At 49.9% G+C, this 18,663-nt stretch overlaps 4 protein-coding genes across 4 annotated transcripts; 1 reads left to right on the top strand and 3 right to left on the bottom strand.

Moving 5' to 3' along the window:
* Positions 1–464: 464 nt before the first annotated feature.
* Positions 465–3,252, bottom strand: N7487_007174 (putative C6 transcription factor (War1); the record flags this gene model as incomplete). Its single annotated transcript, XM_056874904.1, is given in 4 exon segments — positions 465–1,558; positions 1,612–1,895; positions 1,951–2,409; positions 2,423–3,252. The coding sequence occupies 4 exon segments, from the start codon at positions 3,250–3,252 to the stop codon at positions 465–467; spliced, it is 2,667 nt and encodes an 888-aa protein (XP_056727092.1).
* Positions 3,253–3,867: 615 nt separating this feature from the next.
* On the bottom strand, positions 3,868–5,493 carry N7487_007173 (phosphatidylinositol-3-phosphate-binding ubiquitin-protein ligase; the record flags this gene model as incomplete). Its single annotated transcript, XM_056874903.1, has 1 exon — positions 3,868–5,493. The coding sequence occupies one exon, from the start codon at positions 5,491–5,493 to the stop codon at positions 3,868–3,870; it is 1,626 nt and encodes a 541-aa protein (XP_056727091.1).
* Positions 5,494–6,815: 1,322 nt separating this feature from the next.
* N7487_007172 (uncharacterized protein) lies at positions 6,816–10,256 on the bottom strand (the record flags this gene model as incomplete). Its single annotated transcript, XM_056874902.1, has 3 exons — positions 6,816–7,816; positions 7,909–9,599; positions 9,661–10,256. 3 exons carry the CDS (start codon positions 10,254–10,256, stop codon positions 6,816–6,818), a joined length of 3,288 nt encoding a protein of 1,095 aa, XP_056727090.1.
* A 4,546-nt stretch (positions 10,257–14,802) lies between these two features.
* N7487_007171 (uncharacterized protein) lies at positions 14,803–18,544 on the top strand (the record flags this gene model as incomplete). The annotated part of the gene is made up of 6 exons (XM_056874901.1): positions 14,803–15,815; positions 15,881–17,670; positions 17,722–17,919; positions 17,967–18,018; positions 18,070–18,416; positions 18,471–18,544. The coding sequence occupies 6 exons, from the start codon at positions 14,803–14,805 to the stop codon at positions 18,542–18,544; spliced, it is 3,474 nt and encodes a 1,157-aa protein (XP_056727089.1).
* Positions 18,545–18,663: the final 119 nt, after the last annotated feature.

The following is an 18,663-nucleotide window of genomic DNA, read 5'->3' as shown; positions in this document are numbered from 1 at the left end:
TCAACCATGTCTTGTTGTCTTGTGAGTTAGATCAGATCAGTTGCCTGTGCAGAGACGGGGTAAATTTCCCTCGTCGAAATATCTCGAAATCGGGAAACATTCCCCGCATTTGCGGGGAAGCAACCCCATTGCCGATCAACAGATGATACTAACACATATCAAACATATGTAGGCATTAGATACAGGCTATATGTCTCGACTAGAATAACAAGTTATCCATGGGTGTTTATGAGTTAGATAATGTCCTGGGGTATTTTATTCGGTGATCAATGGACATCCATGGTGGTTCGTAGTTTGCCTTGACTTCACCCAAATGCGAAAGGCATAGCTTCTCTAGTGTTTTTTATTTCGAAGATAATACATTTTGCAAGATGAGTAAAGTTGATATACATTCAAAATAGCAACGGGTATAATAGAGCAACAGAGGAGAATACAAAACACCCAACTAAACCACAACCCAGGCTTTAGAATAATCCGAAATTCCCATCCAAAGAAAGTGGGAATGTAAACAATCCATCATCCATCATAGTCCCCAACGTAAACCAAGGATCAGTGACATTCGGGTCCATGCCTACATCAGGTGCCATTCCCATCGGAGGAGCAAGTTGCATCCCAGCCACGGTGGACATGTCCGGGAATCCTTGAGTCTGCGTACTTGACGGTAGATCTGGGTAGTTCTGTGTGAGTTCCGTGGATGGATAGGGTTGATAGAAACCTCTTGTCTCGATTTGGTTGTCTGAACTCGGGAGACTGGTTGAGTATGATGCGCCAGACCAGCTGGTTTGGGGTGGGTCTGGCCCGAAACTGGATGATCCTGGCGTTGTCATTGGGTTGACTGTTGAATTCGGACTGTGGGTTGAGGAATAAGATTGTCCGGTTATCGAACGCTGGGGATTGGGATTATTCGATCGGTGTGCTGGGTCACCCATGGCTACTTCGCTGAGGAAATGGAGGGGTGTCATGCCCGGTGCCATCTGCGCTCTTGAATTGGCAGTTGCCGCGGTCGGAGTATCATGGCCCCGATGTGTCTGTCGGCGATCGGAGGGTTTCTGATCATTTGAAAAAGCCTCTTTTAATTCCCGACCATGATCTCCCTGGTCACGCTTTTTAATAAACCAATTGCGTAACAGCACCATTATGTTTCCAAATTTCGCCGCTCCACGGCCACCATCACGCGCCGCGGCGGCACGGTAATGTGCGATGACTTTATCCAGATAGTAATCCAGTTTAAGACTCTGCACGTCGAGAATCTGCCCGATTCGGCTGTCCGGCGACATGAACAGTGAGTATATCTTTATCAAACTGACCACGGGATACGTCGTCCGCGCTAATGATGTCGTAGGCAAAGATATAAGTTGGTCAATCTCAATGGCGCAAATGGTATCCAGACTTTCGTGAATGCAGCGGATGGCTGTAGTCAGCGTATCCATAACCGCCGCAATTGATGACGTGTGCAACTCATTCTGAGATGGAGAATTGTTGCCTGTGTTGTAGTCCACGCTCATGGCAGACTCATGTACGAAGAGATTCAGGACACGTTCTGTGTGAACCATTGCTCCTAGAGAAATGTCAGCCAGAAAATCAAAGATTATTCTTAAGACCAGGGCTTACCAGTGTAAAGTTCCTCCGGGACCTCTCCTCTCCACTGCGCCAATCGACCTTCAAGCAATTTTATATTATACCACGCATTACTGTCCGCGAAGGTAGAAATGGACCCGGGATCATCCGCAGAAAAGCGATGCCCAGCATCCTCCATTATCGCTCCCAGCTTTGCCCACCATTTCAATTTCCGGTCGGAGGGCAGGGCATCCGGGTGCTTTTCCAGAATATCAAGGCACTCATCCATGTACGGTTGCCAGGTGATCAAATGTACTCTCCTCAGAGCCGCCGACATCCTATCAAAGGTTAGTTACTGATTCCCACACAACAACAACCCGGCCTAATACTCACTGGACAGGTAAGTAATAGCAGCCAACCCAAGTCCGTCTTGCCTCCGGTCCATCTGGATCAAATGCCGGACCCGTTGGCTTTTTCATGATCAGTTCGCGGATCATATTGAAGCTCCGTCTATTTCCAGAAATGGGGCGGTTCAATCCAAGTTCCATCGCCATGACCGCAGCCATATGCGTCAAAGAATAGAACTTGATCTCGTCGAAGTTATCTGGTGGCAGATACCAGATAGAACATATCAAGATAGTCTGAACCAGCTCAAGTGACTTTTGGCCTTTGATAACAACAAACTCAGCGATCAAACGATATGTTTCATTCACGAGGGTCAGCTGTGCGTCGGGACTAAAGACGCCAACAGCAGCGGCGATGATCGCAAGGAACAAATGAGGTTTGTTGCGTCGAACCTCGCTCATCGTAGTCCCCGGCGGGAAAAACAACAAAAGGCATCTCTGGTGCCATCTGGTAGATATACCGCTCAAACGCCGCGTTGGCAGTGGTGTAATCTATAATCCCCCGGTCGATCATATCAGCAAACTCATTGCTAGCCTCGGGTTTCGGCGGCGGTGCAGAATCACCACCAACAGGTCTACGCCAATGCTTCGATGCATGGCTAGGAATCTGTTCCGCAGATGGACTACCCGGCCGCGAATACCGTGGCGCTAGCAACCCACCAGACGAATCCTTAACTTCGCCGGTATGCTGCCGTTTGCTCCCGGCTAGCTTCGACTCCCCACCCATCCACCTCCGACCAACCAGCTGCTCATCCCGCTGTCCAGACGGTGACGGCTGATGCCCCGCCCCACCAGAGAACAGCGCACCAGTTGAATTCGACACCTGCAGCGTCGCCGTCAGAGCATCGATTTTCCGCTCCAACTCCGCTACCCGGCTGTCGGTCTTTTTCTGTCGCTTGCGCGTCGGCGCCGTCACGACGCATGTCCGTCGCGCTTTCGCGCACCGCTTGCACGACCCCTCCGGGTGCGTTGGATCTGGGTCGCAGCGCACTTTCAGCTGTCGGCAGGGCTCGCACGCCCGCGACCGCTTGACGTCGCCTGATCCGTCGTGCGGCTCTGGAGACTGATTGCTGTCTGGACCCATCCCGAATGATGGGTGCGTGTCCCCGTGTCCATGGCCGTGCCCGTGCCCATCGCTATGTATATCCCGGCTTTGGTAAGGGTTCAGAGGTGCGTGGGAGGGTGGCTCCGGGTATTCCGGGCCTGTGCCCATTGTCGGTCGGGTCGGCGTGTAAAAAGGCCGTTGAGGCTCCCCGTCTCGCGTGTGTTGCAGCTGCGGGTCGATTTCCATTCAGTGCGGGGTTGTAATACCAATTCAACGACCAAATCGCTGTTATACATTAGCGTCAATTCGTCATTAGCGTAATTATTGGGTTTTGTCATTGTTTCTACGGAGTATGTCGTGATCGCTGCCAGCTCTTGGGGCTTTGCGACGGGAGAAATACACGGAGAACGGTGATCACAAACACCGATCACCGATGTGGAGGATCAACATGCCTCGGCGGGGTGGGTTTTGTCAAGGGGAATGAATACAACAAGTATAAGTATGCTTACCTCTCTCTCTCTCAGAATATCACTTAGTCCTGTTTGGCTCGTTTGTCACTTTGGGACCAGAAGTGAAGTGAAGTGCTTTTGATTTTGAGTTTCAACTAACATCTTAGGCGCCACGTGACCATAATCCTACCAAGGTGGACACATTATCATCTACGTCTTACTGATTTTATATTGAGATTGGATTAGATTCATCGATCATTATATCTCAATTGGGATCCGTACGCTGAGCGGGGGATATCAGAAACAAAATTCACAGACGCCGTAAACCAGAAGGTAGAAAAAGCAAAAAGCTAGGCTAAAGTAACAAAAAAGAAGATCTCTTGAACTTGACACAAGATAGATGTGCCCCTTATTATGAAAGCTTGTGGACAGGGCACTCCATCTTCCTCTCAAACCAATCAACAATGCAGTGCTTGTGGAACTTGCACAGGCATTCAAGGCGGGCCAGGGTCTGCCCAACCTCGTAGTCCTCCATACAGATCGTGCACTCCGCTGCCTGGCCATCCTCGCCAAGGCAGTCCTTCTCTGTGGCCACAAATGGAAGCATGCGGGCTGCCGGTGGAGGATGCGGCAGCGGAGGTCCTTGTTGCACAGATGATGCCCGGGGCGAGGCGGTCGGTCTCAAATAGCCCTCGATGCACGCCCGAGTGTGAGCTTGGCGCGCCTCAAGAGGCTGCTCGGGACTAAGTGGGAGAAATTGACGTCTACATACGGGGCAAAAATCGCCCTCGTCCGGTGCAGGTCCGCGGGGCGGGTTGCCCTCGCGACTGGAAAATGAACGGCGTGGTCGGCCTATGCCGGTGGCTGAGGGAACTAGGCGGGGTTGCGAATTTAGTTCGCTCAAGAACTGTGGCCGGTCATTTGCACCCACAGTCCGGCGTTCCTGACGAGCTTCATGGTTCTGGCTTGCACCCTGCGCATTTCGTGTCAATTCATAATGTATTGGGTAAAGTGATAGGGGAGAACTAACTGATGAGGCATGGTATGTGTTGGCCATAGTAGATGAAAGAGAATGAGTAGGCCGGTGGCCATGTGCCCGCACGGTACTGTAACCAAGGGGATTCGGGTTTGGATCTGGCACACATGGATTGCAAAGTCGTACTTCTTCGCCTCCACCCAGAGCAGGATTGAGTGTCGTTACTGTCCCTGTCCCTGTTGCTGATGCCGATGGTGGTGATGATAGAATAGGGTCGTCGCCTGTGAGATCGACGACCGGTGGAGGGTGGGAAGGCATTGCTGGGGAATCGGGGAGGAAGTCAATAAAGTCAGGAGGACGGACAATATATTGTCTGGGAATCGTGATCCGGTGTGGGGAACATGATGCACATACAACCCTCCCACATTTTCGACAGTGGTGCTTTCTGTGCCAGAAGCTGAAGACTATCCCACAGATCGGACATTCTGACACATCCGAATCTGCCTGCCATTTCGGGAGAGTCATGTCCGTAAGTGGTGGGGGTATATCATTGGGAAGAGGCGTAACGGAACGGGCTTGATTAATCCAAGGTGTTGGATTCTCCCGTCGAGAAATCCCCTGTCGTTGTTCGCCAGAAGTAGAAGCACGAGGCGCCCCTGGGGGAGAGGAAGAGATATCAATTGCTGTTGCAAATGACGAGCCAGGTGCTGCAGAAATAGAAGTCCTGCTGCGGGACGAAGGTAATACCATTGAAACAGATCGATGCGGCAGGATACTCCTAGAGGATCCCCCATTGTCTCGGGCCGGTCCAGCCGTGCCCCCAGATCGTCCCCATTGTGGCCTCGCATCCTCGCCGGTATTGGTCAACCGTCTTTTACGCTCTGAACCGGCGCGAATGGGGAAGGCTCTCGCCCTAGAGCTGCCTCCTTCATGGCCGCTGTAGCTTCCAGGTTGGATTGTCCCTTGTCCCTCTGGCCTTTCGCCTGGTCTCGTGCCTGCCCGCATCCTCGGCGGGGGGCTGGACGGAATCGGGCTGGATGATGCCGTGCTTGATCCAGGCATTATTATTGCTGCGTCGAATGGTATGGGCCCTCAGCGAGGTCTTGTTCAACACAGGCAACGAGATCGATCTCGGCCGTTGGGGTGACAGTCTTCATGAACTAGGTGGCGATGGAGGGGGAAATGGATGGCGGGGAAGTCGGAGATATAGATTTAGAGGACGGAGAGTGCCTTTTGCAATCTTGGGCTCAGCCTCAATGACGTTGACGCTTTTTGCCGAAGATCACATCAAGAAGTGACAGGATGATGCTTATCATGGAGCCAAGGCTGATTGGATCGGATTTAGGAGATGGATGAGGCTGAGAGTCTCGTGACTATGTTCACAAATGCCAGCTACGCAGTAGCGAGTACCAGCAGCAGGTGGAAATGATGAAAAGGAGTAAAACCAGCAGAGCAACACTTGATTTAGAGAGAAAGAGAAGAAATGATGTAAAGCATTGCGTGTTTGGCCGAGATACGGCTGTTATCGTGGGGCGGTCAGGGCGGTGGCGATTGACAATATCGGCCCGATCTGCCCGCGTATCATCGGCCTCGGTCGTTTCTGGTTGATGCTTTACTCGAAGCCTTGGTGCTCTGATCTGGATCTCATATTCAAATGATAAATCAAACATTCAGTTATTGTACATTATCCCCAAATAGATTACCATGAATTACCGTGTCTAGATATAAATGTTATAGATTAAGGAGGTTTTATAATGCATAAATAAGCATGGCCGCAGGATCCTTGCATGATATTGTCACTAGACAGCGAACCCTGCATGGCGATGCAACAGGAGATATACGCTGCTTGTCTATGCATTAATCACTCGTATCGATATTTCAAGGTATATCACGGCCTTTAACGTCATTTCTAGAAAGAACACTTATGAACAACCCTCATTAATTATGATCTCGGTACTACTATGTCCTAAGATTGATACAAGAATAGCCAAAATAGACAGGAGCAGAAAGAAGCAAAGCCTCCAAAAAGCAAACAGCATGTCGCTTGGATTAAACGACAGCCCGAAAGACAACAAAAAGCTAATGAGCTCACTCCCCATTAAGTGTACCTCGGGATCAGAGATAGAACGCCATCGCATCAATTTTATGTAGACGCACAAAGCAAGAAATAAATGGACAGACAGCAAGGAAATTCGTGATAGTGGCATCAATTCGCCAGTATTTCAGGGAGGAGATGTGGTGACGATATCGATAGAGGTAAATAGGAAATAAGTAGGGGGTAGGGGGATCCATGGAGAGGAACAGAGACAGAGATAAGAGAGGTAGATATCGAAGAAGAGGAATATACTGATTCAAAATACATATGATTGCCTTTTGTCATTGTTCTAGCGTCCGTGTCCGCTCAGCGCAGCTTCGTCAACAAGTTCTGCTGAGCTGCCTGTAAACGATGGCTCGTCGGGGCTCGCCTCGTGGATGTGGTCGTGTGCGCGATGTTGAGGTACGTATCCCATACTCGAGGGCCGTTCTGCTCGAGATCCCGTTTGCTGGCTCGAGGCGTTTGACCTTGTCCTTGAAGTAGAGGTCATAGACAAACCTCGTTCACGAGATGGCGAGCTACTCCCGCTGAAAGGCAGGCGCGCGGTGGTGGCGCCTTCTGGCTGGAGATGGTGCGCGGAGTGCCCAGAGCGCTCGCCCACCTCAGAGTTGTGCGATAGGGTCTCAGTTACAACTGGAAGGCCAGCCGCAGTTCCACCTGTGTCTTGTTCCCCTGGTGCCTGTGTGTGCCGAGAACCCGTTCGACTAGGCAACTCAATGCCACCGCCAACCGATGTATTAAGCGGTGGCAATACTGGTGGGCGTGCCTCGCTTGACCCCTCGGGGTCTTGGTCATTATCTGAATCCTGATAAGGAACATTGCTAGTTGACACATTTCGAGAATGGCTCGCGGATGGCGTGCCTGTATCATCCTGATACTGCTCGTTATAGTCTCCTCCTGGCGGGAATAGACCTGGGGGAGGCGCACGAGCACTTCGAACCACCTCAAATCCTTTGGCGTTGTCCTTGGTCTTCCCTTGGAGCAAGCTTCGGAACCAGCCCGTGGCAGACGAGACTGGGCCTGTGGGGTCGGCTGGCCCAGTTTTCAATTTTCGGGTTCCGCTGTGGGAAAGCGGTGGGCCTCGAACACCATAGTAGAAATCAACCTCGCGAACAGCATAGTCCTTCGGCTTGCGTGGGGTATCAAGCTCCATATCATCCTTCGGTGCTGCTAGATATGCCGGGATAGGTGTGGCCCGGCCAGACATGGTGCCATCTCCCAGGTCGTCTTCGGTTTTGACTGTTCGGCGGCTTGCTCTTGATTTCAAGAAGCCCCTTGACGGGCTTTTCCCTTTTTCGAGAGCAGCACTTCCCGGGGGGTTTTGCGCCCTGGGCGGGGTGGTCGATAATAGGGATCACGAGAGTTCGTTCCCATCATCGTACCGCTAGTAGGCGAGCTAGGGAAGCCAGCACCTTGATAGGCGGTTGAAGTAGGTGTAGGGAACCCACCACTGGGAGCACGACTGTGGGTGCCGCCTTGCGAGCTTGGGTAATCATAGACAGCGCTAGCTCTGCCATCACTGGCTGTGGCGCGGTTCAAAAGCAGACCCGAGCTCCCAGAGAGACTGCGGGGGCGCGATCCATCAAACTGAGAAGACATACGGTCATCACCGTGGCCAAGCATAGCAGCCTCTGACCCCATGCTCTGACGAGTGAGATCACGGCGCGGAGTACGCCTAGAGAGCTGGCGCATACCAAGCACCTTGGTCAAGCCGCCACGAGTGGCACCACCCGCACCAGCCAGTCTTGCCAAGACCTCGATCAATGTCTGCATGGCGTTGAGGAAGAACCCGAAGATGAGAACCATGGCGTGCAGCACAAGGATCAAATATCCGATCCAGCCTCGTGCCGCATCCGAAACTGTCAATGACGGCACAAAAATGACGCTCAAGATAACTGTCAAGAAACGAACAATGGAGAAGAGGCAGTGGTACAGGTTCATGTGAGTAGGGCCTGAGAAAGGTCGGAAAGCCAGCAGGGTTAGTACAGAGACAACTTCGCAAATGGCCAGCATTACCACCTGGGCAATGCCCGATGGCTGCAAAGCACCGATGGCTATCCCGCGGGCGATGTTCAAGACGATCGGGACGATACCGAAGGCCGCTGCATCGTCGCAGTATGTATTATATAACGGCCCATACAATAACACCGTAGGAAGATCATCGAAAAGGTGAGACTTGGGTCGGGTGGTAAGAATCACTCGAATGACCCAGATGGAGAAGGAAGCGACAATGACAAGCACCACGGCTGCCAAAGCAACACAGTAAGCGGTTGACTCACGAGCAAGGACCAGTTGAAAGAAGGAAAGGGAAACGATTGGCAACAGAAGGAAATTGAAAACAATACGAATGAGGTTGCCCAAGGTAAACGGCATGTTTCTGGCACGCAAATCCTGATCGGTGTTGTTTGCCAACTCACGATACAGCCATCTAAGCGCGAATGCGATCTGGAACAGCACCGTCACACAGGCCAGGATTACCAGCACCCATATCATCATACCGGGCCAGATATCCTGGGACGAGGCCATGCCAACCAGGTGGTTCAATCGGTCGAGGCCATAAGTTCCATTGACGACATATAAACCATCGACAACAGGATCGCGGCCCATGTCAGTGCTCACGAAACTCTGGTTGAACATGAGAGTCGACCACGCTCCCTGGCTCACTGCAGGTTGGAAGAAGCCTGGGTAATCCAAAGACAGCGAGCCCGTCAAGACAACGAATTGAAGGTATTGGAGGCAATCTGCAAAACCAGGAGTGACAAGGCGGAGAACATCCTCATCGCGGCCGTAGTTGCTTGTCCACCGAAACAGATCAGTTGTTCCCCAAGGGCTATACATGGCTGCAGTGATGGTCGCAATCCCCACGAGTATCAAAATGATAAGAGGCACGTAGGCGATGGCATTTTTGAGGGGTGCTCCGAAGTCCGGCGTGGCGCTCACTGAAACACAGGCGAGCTCAATCGCGGATGCATCTCCGGAGCGAACCCTCAGTAACGGGATGATCGTTCCGAACCGGTACGTTGAAAGCATATCGTGTTCAATGGTGAACGCTCGTAATGCGTCCAATTCACTCCTGCAAAAGACAGAGGGATTAGTTACACAGCAGAGAGCTTTCTGTTTCGGGAATAGCTTACAGGTTGTGGTTGAAGACCGGTCCCAGTGGGAGGGTACCTTGCGTGACCGAGTCACGGAAACGAGAGGCATTGTGAAAGGCCGTGAAGCTGAGAACATTGAGATCCGTCATCAGCGTGCTGTACATGTTGTTGGCACTGTACACATCCTGAATCTTGCCATCGGTCCAATTAGGATTTGTCCAGTCGGGGGAATCCGGTGACGGGTAATTTGCAGTTCGAGAAACGGTTCCCGACACATTGCCATAGACCGTGACGGCGAGTGTGTGTAGAGGGTTGGTAAGGTTGAATGTGACGGACACGTTGGTGGGAACGAATTGAAGTTGTAGAGGGTCGGATTCGAGGATGGTTTTCGATAGACAATTTTCAAAGTCCAATAGAACAGCAGCGGCTGGCGATGCAAAGCTCACTAAACAAAGCAGTGCAATCCACCACATGGGGCTCCATGATTGTGCTCGGCGTTTCGAAATGTTGCGCCATGGCCGACCTTGCAAAATATGTAATCCACTACGTCGCGGCCACCTGGTTCCTTTCCGTCGAGGGAAGGATGGATAGCCATCCAGCTCGGTCTCCGAGCTATACATGTCCACTTCGGGCATCCGGGATGACCTCCTCGGGGAGGTCAACCCCCGGCGTAAATGATCGAATCCACGTTGTGTTGACAATGGGTCGGTGTCGGGGTCTCGTCCACCGTGCGCACCCCTTCTCAGGGTCGATATTCACTCGAGATTTGATGGAAATATCACCGCAGGGAATGAACCAAGGATACTGAAGTCTTGCGTAATGGGGTTGAGGGGGGAGGGTTTCGAAGTTAGCCCGGTGCCTGGAGGTACGTAAACCTGCGTGCGTTGTAAGTCCGCTAAGTGGTCAAACGCGGCATATCCCGGAGGAAGATCGGAAGTCACAAGTAGAGCAAAACACCAGGAAAGTTGGAAAAAAAGTGGCTCAATTTTCGCAGTGGGTTGGTCTGTTGTTGTTGCTGCGCCTTGTTTGGTCTGGCCCTGGTGGAGTTTGACGGCTGACTACTCGACGATGGCTAATAATAGGCCTATACTATGTTTTTTTCTCGTTTAAAAAAAACCCCAAAAATAACAAAAATAACAAATAACAAAAAGCGAAGTAGGATGAACTAAATAATTATGAACTAAATACTCCGTACATGTCATAAAATAGAAAAATTATTCTTTATTATTTCCAATTCCACACAATTGCACCCACTATGTCGGCTAAAGTCGAAACCCCCGGAAATAATTAAGAGACCCTGAACTGAGTCTCTCGACATGGAACCTACTATTCTGTGTTAACATACCTATGGACAGAATTATCAGCTTCAATTATGAGGGGGGAGGGGGGGCAATGTCTTTATATGTTTTGTTTTAATCTTGTAATGATCAGGCGTTCCAGAACTCTTCTTCCTCGTATGACTTGACCGACTGTAAATAGTCGCTCAAAGCAGAATGTCTCACTTATTAACCAGTGATCCTACCATTCCCGAAGCTGAAGGCTTTAATTCGTGCCGATCAGTTTCCGGCAAGACCTGACGTCGGCTATGCCGTGGAACTATTTGGAAGGTTACTGTGGTGATATTGTCTCGGGTGTTGAATAGCTTGTCCCATTTCTACAAAACGGGGTGAGCCTGGTCGATATTTCAACCCAATCGGACAGAGTCAGTCGAGTGACAAACGAAGCTACCCCGTACAGGTAATGGCAACCCTTTCAGGGTCTAGTGCCCTGCATTAGCTCTCTTTAACTCCACTGGGGGTTTCAGCGAGGGAGATTTGTAGTGAGACAAATGCGGTGGCTTTAGGTCCTACTCGTTTATAGGTCCTGGTATGGAATGGGTATGGAAACTACATACATATGTAGTACATATGTATTTAGATCCCGGTTGCCTATATCATGTAGTGGTACGGAATATACGTAATATATATTCATCTTGGAAGGGTTAAGATTATATACAACTAGTTCTAGAAACTTGGAAGTATACTGAGTCACGAAATAACCGACATGTACAGAATATGTACGGAGTACTCCGTAGGGCTATACAACATCCTGTAGGGCTATACGACATGGCCCAATGTTTCACTCCCTAAGCCACGAAAAAATACCAAAAGTTTAACGCCACATGGAGTTCCTCATTTAATAGTCTCATTTTCATCTCACAAGTCTAATAACCTGAACCAACCTGGCCCCGTTAACCAAAAGCCACTTGCCTAATCCAGTACACTGTCTCTCCCTCAACAAATTGTACCGACTCAACATTCCTTTGTTACTCTCTTCAACCTTTGGCATTGCTGTCCAGAAAAAAATAATGTCTAATCATTGAATCGGGATCTAGCATTGCTCCTAGCTGGCTTCGATGTCTGGACCGGCTGCTGTGTGTTTCCCGTGGTTTTCCAAGATATAACTTTGAATGTCTCTGTGTGCCTCTGTCTGTAACAGCTCCACGACTCTCAATACCGCCGCTGTGAGATGATGGTACTGCATATTACTATTGTAAACACACAGAATAGATGCTGGCTAATATCTTGCTCCGTCCCTTGAGGTTTAGTATAGAAGGGTTTACGGAGTACAATGAACCTGACTAGCTTCAAACACGATAATGCCCTTTCTAGTATATTTCTCTTAAGGTCACATGATCTCCTACCGTAATAGGCAATATTGATTTCCCTCTCTTGTTGCATACATCCATGGATAGTTTTCAACCACCCTATGAAACCGTTGCATTGTCTTATTCGTATGATATTAGGTACTAGCTAATATCATACTCAAATACTTTTTTGAAGACTTTAGGGGACTTGATTTATTCACTTTTAGAGGTGTTATCGGGATGATATATCGCTTTCCTGTCAAGTGAGGATAGTTATTTAGCATCGGTCCGACGCAACAAAGATCATATAGACAAGGTCCCAACCGCCACAAGTAAGAGACAGTAAATGCAATCAATCGATTAGGCACGTTGCAAAGTAGCAGAGAACCATAGGGAGAAAATAAAGAGAAGCTTTCACCCTACACAAACAAGCAATAGATAGCCTCGGGAACCACCTGGGCAGACATCAACAACATTCACGTGACACATATACCAACACCAGGATTGCAACTCATTTTCCCGAAATTATATGAATACTTTAATATAGAGCTCGATGCGGTGTGAGATCACTGTCAATTACTGTTGGAATGTAAAGCTCGAACTTGACACCTGCTTGCTGCAAGACCTTCCTCCATGCTTCTAGGAACTCAAGATGAATAACTAGGTAGAACCCCGGATTTTGGTATGCCAAGCCACTGCCGTCTTCATTACATTGTCATACGTTTGTCCGACGCAGCGATGAGATTGGCTGTACTTCGAACCTTGTAAGCTCCACCAAAGACTACATAGTGAGTAAGCCGTTTCGTGACCGAGGTCCCGAAGCCGGAACGATCTACTTCAGGGTGTATGTAGGTATGAACCCTGGGTCTCACAGTCGGATATTAATTGTTTATATGCGGGGTGGTCCGAGCTATGTAATACCGTTAATCTCAATTTTCTGTATTCCTTGTTCTTTGCATATAGCGTGAGTTTTCAGTTGAACGATCTCCGGTCAAGGTGGCACTATTTAAGGTCAGTCAAGGGATCAGGCAGCGGGCTCTGGAATCTACTGGATCAGAGCAAGACATATAGCAGCGACAAGCAGAAGGACATTATACTCGCAGGTTGGGTGCAGATATCTACCGACATTCAGAGCATGCATATCCATGAATATATAGATATACGGGGTAGTAGATTCGAGACTTTGAGCAAAGGAGGGATCTTGCATGCCACTCTCTGGCGACGGGAGGACCAAAGGGGGAAGCCGACCCACGGGCATCTGATCAAATGCCAAGTTGAGGGAGAGACATTACAGCCAAGGATCCAATCTCGAGAGAAGCCACGAGGGCTACGAAATATTAAATAGGACATATTAACAAATGAACCAGCTAATCTGCCCATTACCTAGATTAGTCTCTAATTTCGGGCGCTAAGAAGCCCCTAGATGAGATTAGGCGAGATAGGTTAAGTACGAATATTTGATTTGATTTTTTTTTCCCTTAACATGAATTATATTAATTACTATGGAGTTAAAAAGGACAATGAAGTGGTAGATCATAGGGACAACTCATCGAATTATATATGACAATGTCACAATGGTGTGATTTAGGAATATCTTTGATCTTCAAAACTCCCAAAACTCGTCAGCGGTGGGTCTGTCGTTCCGATTAGGACTAGTGGAGTTTCAGTATGAGACGTGTCTATGCTGATTGGATAATTTATAGCCCTTGGTGGCTTGAAAAAAGGCGTTCGATGTGTTTGAGGTATGCATAGATGTATAGATATGGAATTGGAGCACATGTTAGTATAGATTAACTACTCCGTATGTTCCTAATATACCTGATTAACTGTCTCCTAAGACGGCTATTAATATATTTTGTTAACCCTATTAATATCCATGGATCCCATTTATCCATATTATTATACCCAAGTACCTAGGTACTACCCTCCGTAACCAGAGATCCACATAAGCCCGTCTCCACTGCGGCAATTGGTACCTGCGGAGTATCTCCAGGGCCCCCCTGATGTTGTCCTCGGGTGCGTGTGTGTGTACCTTCTTTCCTTCTTACCATCTGTCTCAGGCTGCTGGTCCAGCTACAATATCAAACTAATCTCTATACGGAGTCCGAGGTAAGTTGCTATTGATATATATATATATATATATATACATAATATATTTATTTATTTATTTTGGATATTTTGAGACTTTGAAATGAGCTAATCTTCCCTTTATAGTCGGAGCACGGGCGCTTCGATTAGCCACCCCTCCTTCCTGACATTTGATCCTGACACTTGACACTTGAGACTTGGGGACTATTTTGAGACACTCCAACACTCCAATACTCTTTCACTCTTCACACTTAACCTCCCACCTCTCCCTCTTGTTCTCCCCTTTGACTCTCCCCTCTCCCCTTCCCCCGCTATTCGATCTCAATCCTTATCAGACCTAAAGCCCCTGTCGATCCTGCGACCCTTCAACCCAAAGAGAGAGGGGATTTTCACAAGGACTGGTATCCTTGGTGTGTGTTTGCCATTGAGTGCGATGTGGACTGTGTCTACTCGCCCTCTTTCTTGTCATGTCTGCCGATGACCCGTTCTCCTTTCTGCCCGCGGAGCAGGCCAAACCCGCGAAAAAAACCCATTGGAAAACCAAACTGTTCTCCAAAGATAAGACTAAAGCTGCGTCACAGCAACATCAAGAAATCGCAGACTTCCTGAGCTCTCGTGCCCCAGAATCCGCCCCAGCTCCCCCGCCTATCGACCCGAGGTATATTCCTCCGCAAAACGGTGCCCATCGCTTTCCTTCCTCACAAGACGTCTCCGGATACCCTCCCTCCAAGCCAGTGCCAGCGCCAGCGCCAGCGCCAACAGCAGCGCCTGCCTTGCCTCGTGAGAACTATGCCCCTTACAATATCTCCGACCAATCCTCTACCGTGCCCCCAACTCCGCCCTCCGTTAAGCCCGGCGGTCGCAAAGGTAAAGGGCTGCGGGTGGGTTTCAGCCCGCAAACCCCAGAAATAATTGGTGAAGGAGGTGACGAGACGGAATCGCCAACAATTGAGATTTCGCGGGCTCGTGAGAGGTCGGACAGCAGGGGAACCCAGTCTGGCAATATCCCCCTCTCGGACCCTTCGCGATCGCATCTGCCAAACCTCCGGCTTGACACATCACTGGGCGATGACGATGCGCGATCCCAACAGGCCGCTTATTCGCCTCAGCATAATAGATCGGACTGGAAACCCCCGCTGATGCAAAATCCACAGGATGCAGACTTCCTGAGGACATTGCCTTTGAGCGAAAGCGGCTCTCGATTGTCGTTCCGTGGCGATAGCGAGGCGAGTTCGTTCGCACAACGCGTCCGCGACAAAATGCAAGCGGAGGAAGGTCGCGCATTGCATCATCGCTATGAGGAAGAGACATTGTCTCCCGGAGCTGAAGACGATGATGTCTCACCTCCCCCCAGCCCTCCCAGTCCTCCCAGTCCTGCCAGCCCGGAAGCGCCGATAAAAGCTTACAATCCTGAATTGACCAACGAAACAGCCCCAACGGCGGGACTTCCGCATGCACCATCAATTTCTCTGTCCATGAGGTCCATTGTCGATTCGATTCGGAACCCCCAAGCCCCTCAACACAACGCGCACCAACGAATCTCAGTCCCATCGACCCACGAATGCCTACGAATCTCATTCCAGGTAGCCCCGGCAAGGTTTCACCAACACAGCCCAAACCGCCACCCCAGGACCTACCTACATCAACCCAGACGTCACCTCCTAGTCGCGAAGGCCAAGAGCCGCCGCGCAGCACCCAACCTCCCAAGTTCTCTCTTCGAAGTATTGCCAACCAAGTTGGCGATACCGCATTTTCTGAATTCAAGGAGTATAATGCACAATATGAGGACTCTATTAAACTCGCGGCATCGGACGTTAAGCCATTGGTAGAAACATCGCTAGCAGAATGGATTCGGGCTGCGGTTTGGTGGTTTTTGCGAGGAAAGACACGATTGGAAGCATATGCCCGTTCTCGTTCGAAATTGCCACCTACTTACGCCAAACAGGCTGTGGTGGATCTTGGAAAGGCATTATGGATTAATGAAAATATTGTGCCTAGCCACCATGAACTCTCTCGATACGGCGCCAAAAGCGTTGATGCCGTACTGGCTGTTGCGAGTACCACCGGGGACAAGGAGTTGGCTGATCTTCTGAGTATACATCACACTCTCATCAATCACCTCCGGTCGCTATCCATGTCCATCAAACGAAATAATATCCTCGCCTCGGTTATCTCAGACGAAAGCTCTCCCAGTCAACTGGATACGAGTATCTGGCTGCGTTACCCTTTCTATGCGCCTGATGTCTCAGCAGTCCTATCTGGTGCGGCAACGAGATCAATGCTGGTAGATAACGCGGGCAAAATACCAAGTTTGGTCCATATGATGCCTTTGGCTGACACAAGTCGATACTTCAGCTATGGTAGCATGTTCGTACAGGTCTGCGTCAGCTCTAGTGATGATGACGGGCAACAGCAATATGCCATGCCCTGCGCCTTGACCATCGTCCGCGAACGAGCGGATTGGTATGTTTTTGCGGCAATCACTAGCCAAAGTCAACTTGTCAACATTTTGATTCAGTCCGACCGCAAGCAGGGACCGACTTGGGAGGATGTGGACTGGCAAGTCCGCTCCCATTCTATGCGAGTCAAGCTTCCTCGAGGATTCGAGTTGGACGTTATGTTCAAGGAAGAGGATTTCAAGACACTTTGGAATATCGTCAAATACACCCAGAAAGCGGAGAACAGTCTCCATCCGGAGGCGGGCGAGACTGTGGTATTTGAGGATACTCTCAAAGTTTTCCAATACATGGATCCGGGCACACCAAAGGCATTCCCTTCAGACCCCACAGAACGAAGCCGACTCCGTTTATTCGAGCGATCTGTCACCGTGACAGAAGGCACTGGTACTCGCAATGCGCATCGGGGATTCCGACTGGCTGTCCTGACTAGCCCGAAGGTCAAGACTTTGAGCAGCATTCGCCATACTTTGGGCAACGGGTCACCGATCGTATTTGGTCTCTTGCGAGGAGAGGACGGTGCTCCCGCCCTTCTTCTCAAAGTGACCGAGGACGGCCGTACGAGATCCATGTTGATGACTTTCCACGAGCCTGCCGAGCGCACGAAAATGCACTCTATCCTGCTCGGCATGATTCCACGGGATGGAGAGATCAAGTCGCCCGAATTCGCCATCCAGTCTTATTGCATTGAGCAGCCCGAAGATCCATTTACTGGCCAGCCCGCCGTCAAATATCTCCAGTTCCCCGCTGGAAGTGTTTCCGTTATTGACCAGGAGCATGCATACGTCGAACATGGTTATGGACCGACTATTCTATCGGAACATTTGAGGGCCTTTGTCGCCACTGAATGGGGCTCTGTCACAGATCGCATCAACTTAGGTGGGTTTTCTCTTTCTCCTCGCATAGAAACGGGATACTAATTTTGTCTAGGGCCTGGTGAATTGAAAATTGGATTGGATGTCCAGAACAAGTTGAGCATGAGCTTGTTCCGCTCCGCGCAACAGGATTTGACCCTTTCGCTCGCGGACAACCTCATTCGCCCTGAACTGATAGGACAATTAACCGGCTTCCTTGAGAAGCTTACGGCGAAGCCTATGGTCCGCCGACTGGAGTTCCCTACTATTCAGGGTATGTGTACTTGGAATATTTTGTTGGCTTTGCTAATCCCATTGTAGATCTTCATGCCTTCGAGGCAGCTGTTACTGGATTCCAGGTGCTTTACGATGGGTGGGTCTATCATATCTAGCCTTCTAGTGGAGATCTTGCTGACCAAACTAGTATGGCTACATCATTCACCATCTCCCGCCGACGGAGTATGGTGCCTATTTACAAGAAATGGGAAGCTGCCCTGGCACGCGTCCAGATCGTCCGACAAGAAAAGGTCGTTCAATTGCTTGCTTTCTTCGGGGACTTCCAGCATGGCACATGTATGAACTTTGTTCTGAAGGGCACTGATATTATGGAGTCCTTTGGCCGGTCCGGCAAATTCGGCATTCGTATGGTCGATGCCAAATTCGCACTGCCTAAGAAGGATGATAATCCAGCTTCCAACTTCGTATGCCTTGACATGCCCGAGTATCCCATCGAACACGACGATCTCACCGTTACCTTCGATACAGAGGCTTGTGAGTTTACACTTGTCTATCTCGTGCTGCTCTCTCACTAACTTTATTCGATAGCACGCGCAAGCTTCAAGGCAGCTCTTCCTGGATCAGTGCGAGAACCATCTCGCATGGGCTCCATCCGTCGATAAATATCTCCTGATTTTGATGACACGTGATCTGACTCATGATCTGACTCATTACGTGCTTCCCTCCCCCACTTCCCCCCCTCCCGAGACCGGATCCCGCATTTTCTGGTGTATTATAACTT

This window comes from Penicillium crustosum (assembly GCF_028827405.1).
Source record: "Penicillium crustosum strain IBT 35664 chromosome Unknown utg000003l_segment0_segment0, whole genome shotgun sequence".
Taxonomy (NCBI): domain Eukaryota; kingdom Fungi; phylum Ascomycota; class Eurotiomycetes; order Eurotiales; family Aspergillaceae; genus Penicillium; species Penicillium crustosum.
This window is presented reverse-complemented; position numbering and strand designations above follow the sequence as displayed.